General features: G+C 52.4%; 5 protein-coding genes across 6 annotated transcripts; 3 read left to right on the top strand and 2 right to left on the bottom strand.

Moving 5' to 3' along the window:
* The first annotated feature begins 425 nt into the window (after positions 1-425).
* LOC108022484 (threonylcarbamoyladenosine tRNA methylthiotransferase) lies at positions 426-2279 on the top strand. Its single transcript, XM_017091436.3, has 2 exons — positions 426-1509; positions 1568-2279. Exons 1-2 carry the CDS (start codon positions 475-477, stop codon positions 2234-2236), a joined length of 1704 nt encoding a protein of 567 aa, XP_016946925.1. The 5' UTR covers positions 426-474; the 3' UTR covers positions 2237-2279.
* LOC108022483 (uridine-cytidine kinase-like 1) lies at positions 2262-8076 on the bottom strand. Of its 2 annotated transcripts, XM_017091434.3 has the most exons (8): positions 7701-8076; positions 6374-6838; positions 3969-4270; positions 3806-3912; positions 3434-3741; positions 3190-3376; positions 2539-3132; positions 2262-2477 (listed from the first exon to the last, which is right to left on the bottom strand). In XM_017091434.3, exons 2-8 carry the CDS (start codon positions 6592-6594, stop codon positions 2361-2363), a joined length of 1836 nt encoding a protein of 611 aa, XP_016946923.1. In that variant the 5' UTR covers positions 6595-6838; positions 7701-8076; the 3' UTR covers positions 2262-2360. The 2 variants fall into 2 exon arrangements, with proteins under 2 accessions (XP_016946923.1, XP_016946924.1); XM_017091435.3 differs by lacking the exon at positions 6374-6838 and having other exon boundaries at positions 7701-8073.
* Positions 8077-8385: 309 nt separating this feature from the next.
* On the top strand, positions 8386-14157 carry LOC108022481 (uncharacterized). The gene is made up of 3 exons (XM_017091432.3): positions 8386-8723; positions 8910-9073; positions 9135-14157. The coding sequence occupies exons 1-3, from the start codon at positions 8666-8668 to the stop codon at positions 13542-13544; spliced, it is 4632 nt and encodes a 1543-aa protein (XP_016946921.1). The 5' UTR covers positions 8386-8665; the 3' UTR covers positions 13545-14157.
* A 318-nt stretch (positions 14158-14475) lies between these two features.
* LOC108022653 (proteasome subunit alpha type-5) lies at positions 14476-15553 on the bottom strand. The gene is made up of 3 exons (XM_017091711.3): positions 15398-15553; positions 15198-15336; positions 14476-15139 (listed from the first exon to the last, which is right to left on the bottom strand). Exons 2-3 carry the CDS (start codon positions 15328-15330, stop codon positions 14538-14540), a joined length of 735 nt encoding a protein of 244 aa, XP_016947200.1. The 5' UTR covers positions 15331-15336; positions 15398-15553; the 3' UTR covers positions 14476-14537.
* A 2686-nt stretch (positions 15554-18239) lies between these two features.
* On the top strand, positions 18240-20365 carry LOC108022652 (skin secretory protein xP2). Its single transcript, XM_017091710.2, has 4 exons — positions 18240-18320; positions 18437-18679; positions 19042-19521; positions 19637-20365. Exons 1-4 carry the CDS (start codon positions 18312-18314, stop codon positions 19913-19915), a joined length of 1011 nt encoding a protein of 336 aa, XP_016947199.1. The 5' UTR covers positions 18240-18311; the 3' UTR covers positions 19916-20365.
* Positions 20366-20819: the final 454 nt, after the last annotated feature.

Below are 20819 nucleotides of genomic sequence, written 5' to 3'. Positions count from 1 at the left end.
AGTGGCATTCGGTTGGGCATTGTGGGTGTGTAGTTAGGCTGATTTAATATAAGTACGTTATTTGTGAAAAATGTTTAAATAACAGCCCCTATAACATTTAGGAACATTTTTGAAGCAATACTAAATTAAACTTTTTTAACGTAATTTTAAAAAATTCAATACCTTGCATATATTTTATTTCGTTTATCAAACTATGATGCTAGGGCATACATTTATTTTAACTTATTAAAGTGCACGTACTAGGAGCAATTAAAAAAGCAGACTCTGTCGCATGCATTAATGAATGTTTTGTTGAATTGCCCGGCGAGCAAGAACAGTGAGCAAACTTGAACACCCCTACTGTAGGGTGTCTGAACAGGCACAGCCGAACCGGTAATCGATTCCACCTATCGAATGGCCCCACCTCCCGCACTTTGCAACACTGTCGAACTGAAGAAGAGGAAGCGCGAATGTAAACAGCTGGAGGTGGTGCACATGTTTCTGGGAATCGCGACTCCAAACCCAGGAGACGACTCAACCATGTACCACCTTGGACAGGATCTGCCGGGCAACGATGTGGACGACATCGAGGATCTGATATCCGCCGACGATGTGAAGCCGCGGGAGCGCTACGAAAACAAGAAAAATGTGACAGTGCGCGCCAAGAAACGCATCCAAATCCGGCCAGAAACCGAGGAGGAGGAGGAGAAACCAAAACCCACGATCCACGAGAGCGTGATACCCGGCACGCAGAAGGTCTTTGTGAAGACATGGGGCTGCGCCCACAACAACTCGGACTCGGAGTACATGGCCGGTCAGCTGGCTGCCTACGGATACAGGTTGAGCGGCAAGGAGGAGGCGGATCTCTGGCTGCTCAACAGCTGCACGGTGAAGAATCCCTCGGAGGACACGTTCCGTAACGAAATCGAGTCTGGCATGCGAAATGGCAAGCACGTCGTGGTTGCCGGTTGCGTCCCCCAGGGAGCTCCCAAGTCGGACTACCTAAACGGCCTATCCATCATCGGTGTCCAGCAAATCGATCGGGTGGTGGAGGTCGTTGAGGAGACCCTTAAGGGTCACAGCGTCCAGCTGCTGCAGAACAAGAAGAAGGTCCACGGTCGCCGGGTGGCAGGAGCTCCACTCTCGCTGCCCAAGGTGCGCAAGAATCCGCTCATCGAGATCATATCCATCAACTCTGGATGCCTGAATCAGTGCACCTACTGCAAGACCAAGCACGCCCGCGGCGACCTGGCCAGCTACCCGCCAGAGGAGGTTGTAGAGCGCGCCCGCCAATCCTTCGCCGAGGGATGCTGTGAGATCTGGCTAACGTCCGAGGATACCGGAGCCTATGGTCGGGACATAGGAAGCTCTCTGCCGGAGTTGCTCTGGCAACTGGTGGAAGTGATTCCCGAGCACTGCATGCTGCGGGTGGGCATGACCAATCCACCCTATATCCTGGAGCACCTTGAGGAGGTGGCCAAGGTGCTGCAGCACCCGCGAGTCTACTCCTTTTTGCATGTTCCCGTGCAGGTAAGGAACTACTTGCAGACTAAGTTTTCAGTGGCTAATCTAGGATTTTTCGTTACAGAGTGGCAGCGACTCCGTGCTGGGCGAGATGAAGCGAGAGTACTGTCGGCAGGAGTTCGAGCATGTGGTGGATTTCCTGAGAGAGCGCGTTCCCGGCGTCACCATTGCCACCGACATCATCTGTGGATTCCCCACCGAGACCGAGGCGGACTTCGAGGATACCATGACGCTGTGCGCCAAGTACCGGTTTCCCAGCCTGTTCATCAACCAGTTCTTCCCGCGTCCGGGCACGCCAGCTGCTAAAATGGAGCGCATTCCCGCCAACCTGGTGAAGAAGCGAACCAAACGGCTCACAGATCTCTTCTACAGCTATGAACCATATGCGGAAAGAGTGGGTGAAGTATACACTGTTCTGGTAACAGAAGTCTCCCACGACAAGCTCCACTATGTGGGCCACAACAAGAGCTACGAGCAGGTGTTGCTGCCCATGCGGGAGAATCTCTTGGGCACTCGTGTCCATGTGCGAATCACCAGCGTCAGCAAGTTCAGCATGGTCGGAGAGATTTTGGACGACGAACGGGACTGGACGAGATGTGCAAAGAAGCAGGAAATACCGGAAGTTCAGGTGCAAACCAGGAGCCGGGAACAGCTAATTCAGCGCTATGTGGGTATTGCCCTAGTAGTGGGAAGTCTGGCCTTCCTGATTCAGCTGCTCCTACGGTTTCTCTAGCTACCCGAATAAAAAAAACGTTCGATCCGAATTCATAATTTAAGTAACGCTTTGAACTTAGCCTAGATACATTAGAAACTTGATGGTTCCATAGTGGTGTGGATGCGGCTTGGTCCGGATCTCCTCAGTACTCATCGGAGGGCTCCGTGCCAAAGTAGCGATCGCCAAAGTTACCGATGCCGGGTATAACATAAAACTTACTATTAATCTCCGGATCCAGAGCGGAAGTAACAATTTTCACCTGCAAGGACAAGGAAAACAGGGTTAGAATGTACGTTCTGAGAAGGGAATTCAAATCTCACCTTAGGGAAGGCATAGGCAATGGAGTGCACACCGATTTCGGCCATCAGGAGCGAGGCCAGGATGATGTTGTCCTCGGGCACGTCGTGATCCAGCAGCACCCGAATGGCCATCATGGCCGCCGCTCCGGTGGCCACGGTGGCGTCCATTAGTATAACCTTGTAGTCTTTTATGTCTTTGGGCAGCCTCAGGTAGTAAAGCTCCGGCTCACCGGTCTTCAGATTGGTCTGGATGAGGATTTTCCCAATGCGAATGTCCTTGCACACATCGCACACAGCTTGCTCCATGGTTTCACCCGCTCGGAGAATGGAGACGCCGCAGATTTTGCGCGACTCCATGCGTTTGCCCTCGTAAAGTACGCCCTGCGGCGTCTCTACGGTGGTTGTCTTAAAAGGAAACAGACTGAGGGCGTACTCGATGACTAGCCGAATGAGGCGCTTCGAGTAGAAGATGAACTCATCGCGGGACGTATTTCGGCAGCGGATGAACGTGTGCAGCCCCTTGATCTGGGGCGTGGGATGCAGCAGGTGCAGAGAATGGGGCATAGGCTGGTCCTTGTAGGAGTTGGCCAGGGTTTCACGCAGCTTGAATCCGCGCTGGAATATAGAGGGTGAGACTAGCTGGGTTTACAGTCAGCCATTTATGGTCCTCACCAGCTGGAGTTGTGTATGAACATGCTGGACGATGAGGTGGATGGCCACCTTGTTCTCGCCACCACGAGGCACAATGATGTCCGCATGGGCCATTGTTGGAGCTATGTAGTTGCAGTACGAAGGCTTCACCATGTTCAGGTATTGCTTCAGCACGCCCTTCAGGTCGCGTCCGCGCTGTGAGATGTCCCTGGAATTCAAAGCTCATGTTACAGTCAAGTTGGCGAAGTAGATAACCCTCACACACCTTTTTAACCGCCTGGCCAGGCGAATATCCGGATCCGTGTCCACAAAGATCTTCATATCCAGCAGTTTAAGCACCTCGGGACTGTGGAAGGTGAGGATGCCCTCGAAGATGATCACATTGGCTCCGTACATGGTTTTCGTTTGGCTCTCCCGGCCGTGAGTCACAAAATTGTAAACGGGAACCTCCACCTTGCGGCCTTCCTTCAGTTTGGTAAGCACATCCAGCAGCAGCTCGATGTCAAAGGCATCCGGGTGATCAAAGTTGTATTCGTTGATCAAGGCCTGCTCATGCTGCTTCTCGTTCAGGATCTACGGGATAGGAGTAAGACCATTAGTTGAGGTTCCTATATAGTTGAGTTAACTGTTTCCTCACCTTGTAGAAGCAGTCCATGGATAACAGCGTCACCCAGGGAACGTCCAGGCTCTCGATGATTTTCTCTGCCACTGTGGTCTTGCCAGAGGCACTTCCTCCGCAGATTCCTAGGGGACAATGAAGATGTAGGGACTGGAAAGTGGTTTGTAGTCAAGATTTTCACCTATGACAAAGGGCTCGACCTGCTGCCCGGCACAATTGTACCACGGCGGACGTCCGGCCGTGTAGATCGTGCGGTTGTTGGCGCGTATGATGCACTCGGACGGATTGGCGGTGGTGGTCTGGTTGCCAATGGAGGTGGTCCGCTGCCTCCTGCCGGAACGCTTCAGCGGGGACTCCAGCGACGCTTTTGCGGGCACTGTAGTGGGCGAGGCCGGGCAGCAGTTGAGCTCCCCGGGAAGGCCATTGCTCTGGTCGGCATAGGGATCCACGTAGAGGGGCTCAGTGGCGTCCGACCGGTCATCGCTGCAAATGGTATGTACACACAGATTAGTTGCCGCGTGCCGAATTCTAAGCTCCCACCATATAACGATGACGTTAGAATATGACTAAAACTAGTGGAACGCAGTGATTAGCCACGATAAGGTTTTTATCACCGACCACTGATTAATTTCACAATAACATTAACTATTTTCAGAAGTACATAGTATAGATTACTGTTTGAGATAGAGAAGTCGCAGAGGGGAGGTATGGCAGTGCAAGCTGAAAGCAGGGAGTTCAAGGATGCGGTATACTCACTGACCTACTCTACTTCAAAGGCCCCCTGCCCTGCACTTGCTCCCACACAGGCGCGTGGGCCAGACATATCGCCTCGCCAAATTAATCTACTGCTCAATATGTTCTATAAATAAGTTGCTTAAGGCCTTAATTGACGGTGGTGGAAGATAACACAGCTAATATTGATGGGTTAATTCTTATATGACTCCGAATGGGGACAGATAATGTACTTTTATGGTGCTTTAATCTGGAGAAAGTATTGCATGAAGTACCAGTGACATGGCAAATTTGACGTACGCACATCACGGTGCTGTTAGTTTTGTATGGTTGAATACGTTAATTCAAGGTGGTTTTCAGATGAGTTACATATTCCTTTTTCCCTTAAGTAGGTCAAAGACAGGTATGCAAAGTGCTAAAAGCAGGAATGAGTGAAATTCGGGTTCAGATTACTGGCACACCCCGCTCTCGTTAATGCGCCATACCATTTCCATATGCATATAGTCACATTTTGGTGGGTTGTTCCCTGGAGAATGCTGACGGGAGAACCGAAAAGCCTTTCCGGCCGTTTTGGTTACTAAAACACAGCAGACTACAACTGTGCGAGTACATGCCAAAGCACTCGATATACATTTCTGGGAAGAGGTCCAAGTGAACGGTGAGTTCACGGGAGGCAGACAAAGCCTTGCTAGACGGCCCATCTTTTGGGTGCTGCGTAGGCGCGTTCGTTGCACTCTCCTCTCTCTCCCTCTCTCCCCACCTTTCTCTGTATCTTCTGCTCCTATTACTGTGCCAAAATATGGCACACAGAAAGAAAAGCAGGTATATGATATTTTAAAATTTGCAAAATATAAGTATTGAATCGTGTAAAAGTTTTCGCATCATTAGCGAGCTTTGAGGCTTTCTCCAACCCCAGAATTGCCTTTGAATAACTGTTAGTCTATGAACGTTTTAGAATTTAATTTTTTAAGTGGAGCCAGCAAGCTAACTATTAGATAAACAAATAAAATGTGTTTCATTATTATCAACCTGCGTGATCTACTTTCAAGAACTTGCTCCATCTGGTTCAGTTTTCCATTATTATTTTGGGCAACTCAATTGTATTATTTGCTAGTAACACATGTGCGGGGGCAAACAAAATGCGCAAGAAGGCTGGTTTTTCTCTCCGTGCAGGGCCAATAATCTGGTGACGCCAGAGACGAGATTCCTCGGCATATTTATAGTTTCTGCACCGCAGGAAGAGGGTGGGGGAGGGGAGCGGGAGAAGGGGAGAGCGCAGCATTGCCACGTGTGCTGAGCTGCGCTCTCCGCGCTCCGAGGGAAGCCAACAGGTTACGGCTCCCCGGGCGGGTGGGAGAGGGACGGCAGCAGGAGGCCAGGTGAGAGCGGATGCAGGATGTGCGGGGCACGGAGCCGAAGGAGCGAAAGGGAGCGGAGGAGCACGGATCGGCGAAAACCGATAGACGTGGCTTCTGTGTGTGCGGATCGCAGCCATGTTGCCGAGCTGGAGAAGAGAACCGAGAGCGCACTTGCTGACGCTGTCGTCTTTCGTCATTTGTTGTTATTTGCCGCACCGCAGACTCGATAAACAATGTTAAACACAAAAACGCTGGCGTTAATTAAACACTGGCAACGGCAGACGGAGGCGGAGACGGCGAAACGGGAGTACTCAGTACTGGACAAACAAGCGCAGCACCAAAACAATTAGAGGGGCGAACGAGACAACAAAAACAACAAGGGGCACAGAACACTCGCACACACACACACACAAGGCATGCACCACGAATGTATGCGCATTTTAATGGGATTTCGATGGGTTTCTACGTTCAAAATGAGGAAAATGCAATGAATTACGTGTGACCATTGGTTTTGGCTGCTACAGCCTTAACCTTTGACTGCTGATGGGCCGCTGCTTGTGGTGGCTGCAGCTGCTGGTGGCTGGCGATGGTCAGCAAGCCGGCGGAGGCGGCTGCGAAGGCAGAGCTCGCTTTCGGCACATCGCTGATGCTGCTGCTGCTGTTGTTGTTGTTGTTGTTGTGGGCCGACTTGCTGCACAAAAACGTGATGCTGCTCATCTTCGGCCCGCTCTGGCAGGGATTGCGGTGGGATCTCTCTCGGTGCGGCGGCGTGGGCGTGGGAACGGGCAGCGGGCAACGAAGAACCAAGAACCGGCGAGGCGAGGCGATGGCCAAAATGGGTCACTCACTCACAGACGCTCACGCGAATCGCCGGCGGCGTGGACGGATCACATGTGATTGAGAGCTTTACTTCCTTCGCAGCGGTTCGCCTTTTGCGTTGCGGCCAACACTCATTCGATAACTAATAAAAACAGAGCAAGCGGCGGCGGCGGAAAGGTGTAAGTGTGAGGTGAGCGGCGTTTGGCGATTGAATGGCAAAAAAGTGTTAAAGCAGCTAAGGTTAAAAGCTGCGCTGCCGAGCCGCTGCCGGCGTCGTCTCCGCGTTGTTGTTGTCGCCTGCCTTCACGTAGGGGTGGGCGCGTGAGGTGAGTTTGGGCGCGACACGAACGGTTCGGCCATGATTTTGCTCTCACAGGGAAACTTTTAATCAAATGAAATTTAATAATATTGGTTTTACTTTGGAGAGTGAAAAAAAATCTATAAATTAGAGTTTTCTTAGAAGAGAAGAAATAAATATTCAAAAACTGAGGTAAAATTACGAAAAGATTGTTTTTAAAACTGTAAAATTTTTAATGTTAGTTTCTAAAGTTACCCAAATGTTGACTATATAGGTTTTCACTGATTTCGACCGCTAGGAACTCACTCACGCGCCCACCCCTAGCCTGTAACTGTTCTCGCAGGGGGTTCGCTGCGCTATCTCGCTCGCTCGCCCTTCCTCTCGCTCCCCCCGATCCGATGCAACCGGCGACTTTATCGAAATTGAATTTATCACATGTTGTGCGTATGTACGGGCGGCGGTGTTCGCGAACGCGGGCCCTATGCCATTTTCCCAGCATTTATTTATACTGCGTGCTTAGGCCCCCCGTCGTACATACGTACACACGCACGCACATATGATGAATGGTTTGGAGCACATGCCTCTGGCACACACTTGCACGCACATACATGTGTACATCACATTCTAATGGCTTTTGTCGGATTTGATTTTCACACTTTACTTTCGGCCGTGCGTGAATTAGAGGCCTTAAAAAGTCGTTCGTTACCTGTCGGAGCTGGCGGAACTCGATGGGTTGTAGAACTTGATTTGCTTCGTCTGGGTCACAGACATTTCGCCAGCGAATTGGGATTGCAGCAGCAGCCAGTTGCAGCGATTAGAAAAAAACACGCGGTGATTTACTTCGTCGTGCCTCTCCCTCTCCCAGCAAGTGACTGATTCGCTCGAAAGCCAAAAACGTGCGCGCTCGTATACACATATATGTATGCGGGAGTACTCCGCCCCGACGAAGGCTTAATAGGCGGCTAGTTGTCGGCTGGAGGAAGGTATTGGAGCGGTGGAGCGCTAATTGCTTGCTTATCTCCATTTGATGCTGTCATTGAGGCATTTATTCGTTTGTTTTGGGGCAATTCATTTCGATTCGCACGGCGCTCAGCTGTTCGGTGGGGTGCGCGCCAGTGTTGGCAAACGCCGTTGCCCTGATTTATCGATAGCGCGCTGAATGGCACGTCGTTCCAACGCGAATGGCTAACAATTTGGCGGGCGTTTTAAATTAACTGACCGCGCCATTTGCTTGTATAAAGATACTTATGACTGACCAATTATGTCAATACCAGAGCTACAGTAATCATTCCACCGAACCGAATATTTATTTAAGACATTTCGGATCTGTAAATTAATATAGAACAGTAATCCCAAAGTACAATTACAAATTTTACAATCTCTTGCAAATAAAGGCAGGACAACCCAAGAAAATTCAAACAGCAGAAAGCACTACGTTGCTGACACTTACGTCGCGTGTGCTGGCCTTACGTTACTGACCTCACGTTCGTGTCGTGCAGAAACATCGATAGTCGCCATGGAAAATCGCAAAACATCGATGCAGCGACGTCCATCGAACTTCCTCCACCTCTAGAAATTTTAAAGCAACAATATCTCGACTTTTTCGGACTTTTCGAATTGATAATATGCCGTAGGTGCGGCCCAGCGCGGATCATCAGGAGCAGCAGCGCGATGGCCTACATCAACATCGCCGAGTGGACGCCCGACCAGGTCACCGACTGGATCAAAGGTAACGTTCGAGGTCAAGGAGAACGCAGCCGAGCTGGGCGGAGAGAAAAAAGTGCATCTCGCAGCCACTGCCCCGAAAAGCAGCAACAACAACGGCAGCGCAGCGCCAAGTGTAGATAGTGCAGCCAGAGTTTCCGCTTTGTCCGGGATTTCACCAGACGAGATAACGAGAGCCCGACTTTTGCAGGTCTGGACGAGTCCATGAAGGGGTACTTGTACGAGTTCTCCAAGCAGGAGATCGGCGGACGGGCCCTGCTCAACATACGTCCCTATGAGCTGGAGAACCTGGGCATGCTGCGCATTGGCCACCAGGAGATCGTGCTGGAGGCGGTGGAGAACCTGAGGAACTTTGTGAGTGCCCGAGCCAAGTGGTAGCCCCCCGACGAACCCATTCCTGACCCTGTCATTCCAGCATTATCACCTGAAGAACGACAATCTGCAGTTCATGGCCCTGCATGTGGCCACCGCAGCGGGGAATCTGCATCGCGAGCTGGCCCGGAACCATGCCGAGAGCACCAAGATCGACACCCGGATACTGCACGACATCACGCGCACGATAGCCACGCTGAAGCCACTGGTGGGCAGTCTGGAGCGAACGCCGTTCCGCAAGCAGGAGATGTACCGCGAGTACTGTGGGAATGTGCTCAAATGCGGCCTGGAGCTGGCCACCATCGCGCACCGGGACCGCTTCGCCCTGCAGCCGGTGCCGGCGATTCGACTGTCGGCGGAGCGGCTGGAGAACCTGGCCAATTTCGTCATCCAAGACATATCCGACCCAATGGTGCTGCAGCCCGCCTCCCTCAACCTTGTGACGCTGAAGAAGCGCGAGTCCGAGTTGGGCTTCAACATTGAGTCCAGCTACAACGGCATCCACCGCGTCACGGACATCAAGTACAACTCGCCGGCCCACAACTCCGGGAAGATCGAGGACGGCGATGAGATTGTGCAGATCAACTACCAGACTGTGGTCGGCTGGCAGCACCGCACGGTACTGGAGCACCTGAGGGAGGCGCTGCCCGATGTGGTGCTCACGGTGAAGAAGCGACCCAAGCACACCAAGATGTTCGGCCAGATCTACATGCAGCCGTACCGGTTGCCCAGCAAGAAGAGGAACATGGCCACTCGCTGGGCGGAGCAGATGCCGAGTCCCCGGACGGCCTTCTTAACCCTGGACACGGATCCAACGGCCACAGGCGCCATGGGAAGTGTGCCGCCGAATCCGATTAAGTCCCTGAGCAGCGAGAATAGAGAGGTGCTGCCCAAGGCCAACCCAGTGTCCTCTGCCTCCGACTCTGATTCCAGCTGCAGTGATATTCCCACGCCCACGGATCCCAAGCTAGCTGCCCGGGAGATTCGTTTGTATTATCCGAAGCCACGGGCTTTGCTCCAGCGGCGAAACACCATTTGTGGCGACGAGTTTCTGAGCCTGAAGCACTCGGATCTGGTGGTTCCGTCGTGGCACGAAAGGAAGCCGGGCGGAAGCTCGCCCGTCGCCTGCGACTCCAGCTCGCCCGGCATCCGCGACAAGTCGATATCCTTCGGCTTTGGGTTGGAGCGCACGCCGAGGCCCACCACTTGTATCGGCATTGCCGGCGACACCTCCACGGACAAGGCCAAGCGGATGTTTCACGAGGTGAGAAAGCTGAAGCAGCTGACGGAGGACTCGCAGCGCGAATTCCCCGTTGATCGATACAAGCCGGGCGTCAGCAAGGTAGTGCGATTCGACGCCAAGGAGGACTACGTGGCGAAGAATGAGAAGTTTATCTGCAATGTTGAGAACACCATACTGGAGACCTTCGAGCCGATTCCCTTTGCTGATGAGGGCGACGAGGACGCCCTGGAGACACTGCGGAACTGCAAAACGGAGAACGCCGAGGAGCTGCTCGAGGCGATCAATCTGGCCACAAGTGGCCAAGACTTGCCCCTGGCGGAGGCCATTAATATGCCGCTCCTGCAGGGTCGAAGGGGCCGATTGGACAAGAGCCACAGTACTCCGGCGTACGACAATTCTGGAGAGGAATCCGACACGCCGCCAGCGATTGAGCCAAGGAAGGAGTTCCTGCTTGTCACACCGCCGGCTCCGCCACCGCGACCCCGCAAGCAGAAGGAAATGACGCCACCGACGGTGCCTCCACCACCGCCGAAACCCGCCAGCATGCAGCCAGCTTCTAGTGTCTCTAGTATTTCTGTACCCGTGCCGGCTCCGGCCGAGACTTCGGAGATCAGCGAGCTGCACACGCCCAGCAAATCGCGTACCCTGACCCTGAAAAAGAAGCACAGCTTGATGGCCAAGCGGCGGAACACGAACCTCAAGCTGCTGCCCACTGGCGACATCCAGGGTCACCTGTACAGGCGCAAGAAGAATCATCGCGGGGTGACCTACTGGGCCAAGGTCTATTTTGTGATGCTGGACACGATCCTGTACGGCTTTCGCAGTAAGCAGAGCACCAGCGCCAGCCTAGTGATCTTCTTGCCCGGCTTCACGGTTTCGCTGGCCACGGAAGTGCACTCCAAGCCGCACGCCTTCAAAGTTTACCACACGGCCAAGAGCTTCTACTTTGCGGCCGAGTCGCTGAACGCACTCAACCAGTGGGTGGACTTCCTTCGCCAGGCCTCGCTGAAGCTGCCACCTAACTCGGGATCGAAGGGCGGTGGCGATGCCAAGGATCTGTACTCGGAGAACGACAGCTCCGGGGAGGAAAGCGATGCCTTGGTGACCCAGAACCTGAGCACACCCTCGCCGCAGGGCAACAAGGAGGCGATGACCATGTCGATGGTGCTGTCTGGCGGAACTCCTCCTTCTTCTGCTCCCATCAAGCATGAGCGCGGCTATCTGGACTCGTTTCGCAAGTTTACCAACACATTCAAGAGCAGTGCAGCGAAGCCGTCGAGCGACATTCCTGTGCCCACGGAGCAGTATCGCAGCTACCGGAAGGTGCCCGGCGGAAGCTTCGGCATTCAGATTGGCGCCAATACCCCGGGCTACCATGATCCGGCCATGCCGCCCACACAGATACCGCCCATGGTGGGGCCCAAGCTGTCGCGCAGCTCCAGCCGAAGTTCGGTGGTCAGTGGAACAGAGTCGGCCGTGTCTTTCTCTGCTTCGAGTCTGGGTCCACCCGCCTCCCCGGCGCCCACTCCCACGCCCGCGACCGTGCCCACATCGCTGCAGCACCACAGCTCGGAGGAGAGTCCCAGCCAGAGCCAGAGCCAGAGTCCCAGCAGCAAGTCGAGTTTGAAGAAGGCGCCCTTCAACTTTCTGCACGCCTCGAATCCGAATTTGGTGGAATTCGATTTCCACACCTCGAAAACCCTGCTGCCCAAGATGAGCGTGGGCAACACCCTGGATCACGGCCACAATACCCAGGGCTTCGTGACGCTCAAGGATCTGATGCTGCGCAAGCAGGAGGAGGAGGCCCAGGAGATGTACAACAACCGGGTGCACTTGGGCGTGGAGAAGCACAAGCATGCGCGCACGGAATCCACGGCCAGTCAGCAGAGCACCATGAGCAGCAGCGTGGCCAAGCCGTTGGAGAAGCTGCCCAAGATCCAGAGCGTTAGTCTGCCCAAGACCCCCGACTACGAGATCAGCTTCAAGCCGGACGACGAGAGTATCAAGAGGACCAGGACCAAGGAGGGTCAGAAGCTGCGTGACTTTGGCTACGAGTTGATATGCGGGGATGAGCCGAGCACCAGTTCCAGCAGTCGGCAGGAGCACCACCATCAGCATCACCATCAACAGCACCACGCGCAGCCTGTGCAGCAGCCACAACAGCAGTCGCAGCCGCAGCCGCAACCCAGCAAGACGAAGCACTTCCTGCGCTCCCAGCAGCTGCAGTTCTCCAGTTTCCTGCACAAGAGTTCCGGATCCTCGGCGGACCAGAAGAAGTCGAAGGGCAAGTCGAGCAGCGATCGGCGCTTTCCCTTCTCAAAGCACTCGACCGGCTCCTCGGGCAGTGGCTGTGCCCCGGGTCACGCGATGACCATGACGCTGCCGCTCAACAAAAAGTCCAAATCGAATCACGCCTTGGATGGCGCCGGAGGCAATGGTATGGCCATCATCGGCAGCGGCAGCAGCATCAAGAAGAGCCAGACGTACAATCAGGACTTGCGCGACAAGATTGTGGGCACCAAGTACGACGCGCACCGCAAGAACTCGGCGCCGATTCCGATCTTCTCGAAGCTATCCATATCGGGAGGGACGCCGGCGAAGCCCTCCAAGGAGAACCGCTTCCTGGGCTCCCCCCTGCTGCATCGCACGCTCTTCGGACACCACCATCACCAGCAGCAGCAGCAGATAGTCACGCCGCCGAGCAGCGCGGATCCGGACTGCGATCAGGAGATCTTCAGCCAGATCACCCTGCCCACGCACAACCAGGCGGGCTATCGGAGCTACCGGGGACCCGGCATTTTGACCACCTCGACCACTAACTTGTGCTCGTCGGAGGGTCTGCAGCCGCCGCTGCCTCCGGCTCCGCCGCCCCCGACTGTGGTCAGCAGGCAGCGGGAGGAGGAGCCGGCGGAGGCGACCATGTCGGAGGGTGCGGCCACCCCCAAGGTGTCCAGCTCGGGGTCTGTGGAGTCCAAGGCGGCCACGCCGGACTACCCCAACATGAAGTGTCCGCCCGTTTTCGAGCCCGAGATCTACTCGCTCAGCGACACCAGCTTGTCCCGTCTCATGATGCGGACGCCCAGCAGCAGTGGTGGCACCTCCAACGCCAACGCTGGCGCCACCACCAGCAGCAACAACAACAACAATAACACCAATAACAACACCAACACCAACAGCAGTCCCAGTGGCGGCGAACACCATCAGACCTAGATGATGAGTGATGAAAACTATTGTGAATGCTCGCGGGGATTAGCCCCGCTCACTTATGTATTTATACACACGCATATAGAGATATATATATTATATAGCGATATTCTCGTACGATATAGGTATACAACTTGTTCATTTTGATCGTCTTCCCCGTCTGCTCACCAGCAACACACGCATTACCTGCAGTCCCTTAGATTCGAAACACTCCAACCTCCAGTCCCCCACTTAGATGTAAATGTTGATCTGCCTTATTTGCATTGTATTTCGGTTCTAGGCAAAATGTTTTACACATGTACCGCGCAAACACCACACTGAATTGTATAGCAAGAGAGAAGAAAACTTTAGGAGTCTGTGCATCGAACGAAGCGAGTTCTTTATGATTTGCCTTTGTACGCGATTAACCAAGTTAATCCGAGCGGCTTGATTTGCTCAACTGTTTGTGTCTAGATTGCATGTACCATACGCATAGTCTGCGAACGAGGTATGATATTATTGTAGCGGTTTCCAGCGACGCCAGTGGAGCCACAAATGTTGTAGCCAATAGAAATATATCCATATACACGATTACACGAAATATACATGCATACGAATAAAGTCAACTGTATATACTGAAGAGGATGTCTTTTGGTTGGAAAGGGATCTGGGATGGATACACTATACTACTATGTAGTACTAGATTTTGCATTCATCTCTTCAACACTTGGAAAATGAAAGACAAGCTCTACCGAAAGATGGCAATGGGTACATCGAAATCTCATAATTATCTTATTATAATTTTGACCAGCTAATCTGATTTTTAACTTAGGATAAAACACAATTACAATATAACTTTTCCTCCTTTAATTCAATTTAAACTAACTTTCATCTTGACAGTCTTAAGAAGCAACAAGTGAGAGGCTCCAGGGAAAGACCAGCATTACCCTCTATCAGATCGATTTAGAATCCATTTATTCACATTACATTTGAAGTTAAACCAATTAAATCCGCGGACGCTTACGCAATGTTGGCGATGTGCTGCTCCACCTCCTGCTTGGTGAACATGTAGAACTCCTTCTCCTTGGTCATGGTCATGACCTCCACGTTGGTGGAGTTCAGCTTCTCCTCCATGACCTGCTTCAGGGTGTTCAGCGAGAGGTCGATGGCTTCGTTGAGGGTCATCTGGTTGGTGAAGTTGTCCTGCAGGTTCTGCTGGGCGCCCTCGCTGCCCGACCCAATGGCCTTGGCCTCGTGGCGCACAAAGGTGCCGGAGGGGTCCATGTGCCAGAGCTGCGGCTTGCCAGCCTCGATGCCGGCGAACAGGATGGCCACGCCGAAGGGACGGCTCATGGCGGAGGCGCCGTCGCTGTCGCCACTGTCGCCGAACTGGATGGCCAGGGTGGACACGGCCTGGGCACAGGACTCGATGGACATGCGCTCGTTGTAGACGAACCAGTGGTTCTGGCACTCCACGCGGGCCCTCTCGATCAGGGTCCTGGCATCGGCCATCAGGCCGGAGGTGGCGCATCCAATGTGCTTGTCCACCTCCACGATCTTCTCCACCGTGCTGGAGACCATCAGCGGGGATGTGATGCGCTTCTCCACGGCCAGTACCACGCCTGGAAGGGGTTTACTCGGCTTTATAATGCTGACTACTTGGCTGGTTCCCCAACTCACCCTCTGGCGTGCAAATTCCAATCGCTGTGGAGCCCAATTTTATGGCCTCAATGGCGTATTCCACCTGGAAGAGGCGGCCCTCCGGCGAGAAGGTGTTCACGCCTCTGTCGTACTCGGATCGGGTGAGAAACATGCTGGCCTGTAATTTGGAGCGGTACTGTACAAGTCTGTTTTGAAATAGCACTCCGGAAAGCGCTTACTTTTCCTTAATTTCCCTCAAAAAATCGCAAACAAATGCCGGATGACTTGACGCTGAAATGACTTGCGGATAAAGTGCCATCTCCAACTTATCGATAAGTGGGGCTGCCAGATGGGTTGCTACAAAAGCAGCTAAAAATAGAGTCAGTGAGTTGGCAGCGCCGATTAGGCGCCAGCTAAACCAGCTGGTCTGGCCACCCTCTTGCTGTTACTTTTCAATTTATTTAAAATTCAAATTAAAATGTGGCACAAAACACTGTTAGAGTGAATAAATTTTATGAATATACTTATATCAATGGCCTTGCCCCTTTGTGCGCTATTTTTAGGTACTTTTCAGCTGGTTTTCAGCCCCCAATCCAGTTGGTTGCACTTCCCGCTTTAAAGTCCAAATTGACATGATTGCCATTAAGCCTTTAAATGGTTATGTAAGCCAAACAACCAGCCAAATCGTGGACTACTTCAAGGACCCGGTTTACTAACCGATATTCGGGCAATTGGGGCTTGCTCTTATGCTCGTTTTACGCCACCAGCTATCTTGCGAGGTGTTTAATCGCGATTTTAATTATATTTTATTTCGCATAAAACAACAGCTTACAGATGTCTCGAGCTACACCGCCTGTGAAAGTGGGTTAAAGGAAGCAGTTGCGCAACAGTCGAATCGAGAGACTTACTTTCACATTGGCGGCTGCGCGACTGTCCAATTATGGCCGCCTAAAGTCTAATCACACCCCACACGCACGGTCTCCGACGGTCAGTAAATCAGCGAGATAACAAGGGAAACAATGATCGCATGGAAATGGCTGGTGATTGGGTCAAGGTTGCCATTACAAGTTACCCTTCTTCGAAGTTAAAGCGAGTGCGCGCGAAGATTTCTGAAGATTTGGGAGTGGCGAGAGGAGCGGGGAGCGAGGAGGCGCAGACACCGCTCGAAGCCAGTGAAGGTCGTTGACCAATGCAGCGCGCGCGAAAGAGAGAGGTGGCTGCGAGCGAGCGAGAGGGCGCCTGCGAACCCCTTAATCGCCCGAGGAATTGCAATAGCGAAGTGGGCCAAGCTGCGGGGAGGAAAATGGGAAAACTGGACAATGGGCAATTAGCGGGCAAAAAATCGGAGCCTAAATTCGATTATGAAACGGAATGGGCATGTAAATGCTACGGCCTGTCTTCCGCGTCTGTCGCCTTTTGCTTTTTGGCCTAGGCTGGGGACTTGCAAAAATAAAAGAAAATCGTACCTGGCTTTTGTTTTGGACGCTGTGCTTAGTCGAATTGTTGCTATTGCCACACGATGGATTTTAAAATAGCCGACTCGCGGCTAAGTATGTTTTCAATTTAATGACTGCAGTGATTGCACAAAATTCCAGGCAACCAGGCAGCCGGGCAGCCAGGCAGTCAGTCATACATCACATAATGCGCACTCGCGAGTGCGGCTCACATGCATCCGAGAGATACATGATGGCATATCCACCATGTATAGACGTATCTATGTATCCAGTCACGCCGTGAGCTCCCACAGGCGGCAATCACGATCCGCCAGGGAGCCCCAAATTGCCAGTTGTGGCAGCCGTGTGTCAGAGGTTTCGGTTTCGCTTCGGACCAGCCCATCCCCATGTATCTCCGCGCCCCGTCCACAGAGTCCAAGACCCACTGACCCCAAGCTACTCCAATGATGCCAAAAAAGTGTAGCAGCACTGGGAGAAACGTTGCAAAACGGTGTTCTATGCAGTTGATCAACGTTTTATATTCTTCAATTATAGTGTCAGGACTTTTACTTATAGATTTTCTTTAATTTTAACTAATTAACCCTAATTTATATTTTAGTCTGGTGAGAGCACACACTCATACATGTTGTGGGCAGATAAAATGCAAGTCAATCGAGAAGAAACGTTCTTGAAGTCAAGCCAAAAGTGCTCTTGAGATTTGTTTTCCCTATCGAGACTGCGGCTTTTCTGACTGCACTGTAAGAATATTATTATTTACAATGTGGGTTAGGCTATTATTGTGAGTCCAAATGACCTATCAATACAACCACGAGCTCTTAGTCGTCTTAAACCTTCTGGACACCTATGCCACATGCAAAGAGCCCAGAGCTAGAGTACTGGAGTAGAGTAAGGGGAGCTTACGAACGTAGATCTTTTGTGGTCCCACTCACTTCGGATGACCCCATAAAGCTCCACAAGCCGATACGAAATACGCATATGTGAAATATATCGAATATCCGAGCGCATTGTGCTTAGTTTAACCTTCTTATTGTCTCCGCCCTTACCACACTGGGCTTGTGATTAGGCTATTGGGTTTCGGCCTGCGGGGTTTGCAGCGGGCCGGAGTCAATAGCCGCGGCATTTGCATAATCCCAGCCTCTCGAATCGTATATCATATGTCCAGGTGTGGATCCGATGGAAACGGAAGCCTCGGCCTGCAATCCCATGGTTTTTGGCCAACATACCCATATACCGAGCCAATCAAAGCCACCGACCGCCTTCGTTTGTGGGTCTGTGCACCGCAGATTTCCACTTCCTAGCTATTGTCTGTAGGATAACGACCCGGTTACCTTGTTGTAATACCTCCAGTGCAGGAGTCGTGCCTCCTCCGTGCTGCGGCCCGTACCAGCCACCCCCCCTGAGATTTTGGTGGAAACCGAAATCGAAACGAGTTTTCATATAACACCGTTCGCCCGACTGACTTTTCATTACTAAGCCAAAATCCCCAGCAACAACAACGGGCCGCCAAAGAGTTGCGAATGCGCCGCGCCGTCGACTCTGCGTTGCGAGATATAGAAAGACAAGACCGTCCAATTTTCGGTGTATATAAGCTGAGTGCAGGGGCTCAGCGAGTCAGTCCCAGCTTGGATCTCGTTACCCGTGCAGCACAGCGAATTGTGGAGTAATTGTTCCCGTGAGACGTCGAATCAGCAGCTCAACAATGCGAATGGTAAAGCCGTCGATGCGGATTCGCAGTGGGGCGGGTCCCCAGGACCCAGCCGAAGTGTTCCGGGCAGAGTGATCTGAATCAGAGAGTGAACCGTGCCTGTTGATCCTATATTGCAGTTCGTACTTCCTTGTCTCGCCGTGTGCGTGGCATTGGCCCACTGTGGCGTGGCAGTCGAGGATAAGAAGGCCGAGGGCGACGGCAAGACCGTGGAGAAGCGGGGCCTCCACCTGGGCGACTACCACCACTACCAGCCCCACCACGAGCACCACCACGAGCACATCAAGACGGTGACCATCGAGAAGAAGGTGCCGGTCCACTACACGGTCACCAAGCACGTGCCCTACACCGTCGAGAAGAAGGTGAGTCCTTTGAAATCTATCATCAAGACTACCTGCTTTCACGAGGTCTTCAACAAGCTAGTTTCAAATTAAACTGATATTAAAAGTCCTACATTGATTGTTGGAGGTCCTTCGGACATCATCCCGTAATTGTAGTTCCTGGCGAAATCTTTTGCTATATCAATTATAAGAAATCTTAAAGAACTGGATAAAATATTATATCCTTTAGATAATCATTTTACAGCATCATATAATACCCAAGTATTACTTCCAGGAGTAATCCTTTTTCTATAAGAATCTCTCAAATGACTTTCATAAATTATTTCATGATACGAAAAGTCCCTAACACTTGATAACCCCTTCACAATAATCCTCCAAAACAGATCCCCTACGAGGTGAAAGTGGATGTGCCCCAGCCTTACATCGTGGAGAAGAAGGTGCCTGTCCATGTCAAGGAGTACGTCAAAGTGCCCGTCCATGTGCCCAAGCCCTACGAGGTGATCAAGAAGATCCCCTATGAGGTTAAGATCCCCGTCGACAAGCCCTACGAGGTGAAGGTTCCTGTGCCCCAACCCTACGAAGTGATCAAGAAGATCCCCTATGAGGTGAAGGTCCCAGTGCCCCAGCCCTACGAGGTGATCAAGAAGGTTCCCCACGAGGTAAAGGTCGAGGTTCCCGTCCCCAAGCCCTACGAGGTGATCAAGAAGGTGCCCTACGAGGTCAAGTACGAGGTGGAGAAGCCGTACGACGTGGAAGTGCCCAAACCCTACGATGTCGAGGTCGAGAAGCCGTACACCGTCGTTGTGGAGAAGAAGGTGCCCTATGAGGTCAAGGTGCCCGTCGACAAGCCCTACAAGGTTGAGGTGAGTGAAGTTCCCAGAAACAGACTCCCGAAAATTAGAAGGGACCTATAATCCAACGCACCATAAGAGTCCAGCCCGCAACTTACCCACTTCCTACACCCCACTTCCATCGCAGGTGGAGAAACCCTACCCAGTCCATGTGAAGGTGCCCGTGCCCCAGCCCTACACCGTGGAGAAGAAGGTGCCCTACACCGTCGAGAAGCCCGTGCCCTATGAGGTCAAGGTGCCCATCGAGAAGCCCATTCCCGTCTACTCGGAGGTGAAGGTGCCCATCCACAAGGAGATCCCCGTGCCGGAGAAGTACCACGTCGAGGTGCCGATCTTCAAGCACCACGAGCACCACGAGGACCACCACGACTACCACAGCCACAGCCACGGCCATGGACACTACTAGGGACTGCCCGGGAGAGCCCAGAGCCAGACGCACAGAAAGCGAGCACAAGAGGAGGACGAACAGGAGGAGAACGAGGATTAGGAGGAGCAGGCGAGACACTAACAGCGAGTCCATCTGCATCCCCCGATGCAGATGCATCCACGCAGCAACGTTGAGCTGGACGTTGAACGGGTGACACGAGCGGGAGGAGTGAAGGAGAAGACGAAGGGCCCGAAGAATTCGCGCAATTCTTCCGGCCAGGAGGAGGAGAAGAAGAGGAGCCAGAGCAGAAGAGGGAGAGCCAGCGGGGAGTAGCAGTCAGAGGACAAACTAACTAGCTACTCCCATCGAGATCTGGCGGAAGCCACGAAACGGCTTCCGCATCAGTTTTAAGCCAAATGTGTTAGTACTTTTATCATTGTGTTAGACCCCTACGATTTCTATTTAAATTATAAGCTAAAGAAACACTGACAGCAGGCGTAAATTAATGGGGTTTCGGGCGCAACACAGGGGAAGTGAAAGTGAAAATTGACCAGCGAGCCATGGCCATCGAAAGACACGTAACGCTGGCCGCGGAAAAGGAAAACCGAAATGAAAATGAAAGAAAACCAGTTGCCACTTAGTGTCAGGCGATGCAATGTGTGTATTCTGGCCAGTTCATTATGCAAGGAGCGCTCCGTTGCGTCATCACCTGCCAAATTAATTGCAGGAAGCTCTGGCCAACACTCGCTGAAACTTGGCAACACACTCGCAATTATGGGGGCTGTCATAATGGCAGAAAAGATTAGGAGGGAAAACAAATTCACGGATTGCCAACAAATTGATGGATACACGGGGAGAAAAGCCTAGCCGAATAGGCTTTAATTACAAGCGTACTACATGTGCAAACCATTTTTCACTGAAATGCCTAATTGATTTCAGATAC

This window comes from Drosophila biarmipes, chromosome 2R (genome assembly GCF_025231255.1).
Source record: "Drosophila biarmipes strain raj3 chromosome 2R, RU_DBia_V1.1, whole genome shotgun sequence".
In the NCBI taxonomy this organism is placed as follows: domain Eukaryota; kingdom Metazoa; phylum Arthropoda; class Insecta; order Diptera; family Drosophilidae; genus Drosophila; species Drosophila biarmipes.
The sequence above is the reverse complement of the archived record's forward strand: the minus strand, read 5'-3'. Positions and strand labels throughout refer to the sequence as shown.

Coding starts and splice junctions, on each gene's coding strand:
- LOC108022481 (XM_017091432.3), top strand. CDS start 8,666: ATGGCCTACATCAACATCGCCGAGTGGACGCCCGACCAGGTCACCGAC. Junction 8,724..8,909: donor GGTCACCGACTGGATCAAAG/GTAACGTTCGAG, acceptor CGACTTTTGCAG/GTCTGGACGAGTCCATGAAG. Junction 9,074..9,134: donor TGGAGAACCTGAGGAACTTT/GTGAGTGCCCGA, acceptor CTGTCATTCCAG/CATTATCACCTGAAGAACGA.
- LOC108022652 (XM_017091710.2), top strand. Junction 18,680..19,041: donor CCTACACCGTCGAGAAGAAG/GTGAGTCCTTTG, acceptor CCTCCAAAACAG/ATCCCCTACGAGGTGAAAGT. Junction 19,522..19,636: donor ACAAGCCCTACAAGGTTGAG/GTGAGTGAAGTT, acceptor CTTCCATCGCAG/GTGGAGAAACCCTACCCAGT.
- LOC108022484 (XM_017091436.3), top strand. CDS start 475: ATGTTTCTGGGAATCGCGACTCCAAACCCAGGAGACGACTCAACCATG. Junction 1,510..1,567: donor TTTTGCATGTTCCCGTGCAG/GTAAGGAACTAC, acceptor TTTTCGTTACAG/AGTGGCAGCGACTCCGTGCT.
- LOC108022483 (XM_017091434.3), bottom strand. CDS start 6,594: ATGAGCAGCATCACGTTTTTGTGCAGCAAGTCGGCCCACAACAACAAC. Junction 3,742..3,805: donor CCATGGACTGCTTCTACAAG/GTGAGGAAACAG, acceptor CCTATCCCGTAG/ATCCTGAACGAGAAGCAGCA. Junction 3,133..3,189: donor TTCATACACAACTCCAGCTG/GTGAGGACCATA, acceptor TCTATATTCCAG/CGCGGATTCAAGCTGCGTGA.
- LOC108022653 (XM_017091711.3), bottom strand. CDS start 15,330: ATGTTTCTCACCCGATCCGAGTACGACAGAGGCGTGAACACCTTCTCG. Junction 15,140..15,197: donor TGGAATTTGCACGCCAGAGG/GTGAGTTGGGGA, acceptor AACCCCTTCCAG/GCGTGGTACTGGCCGTGGAG.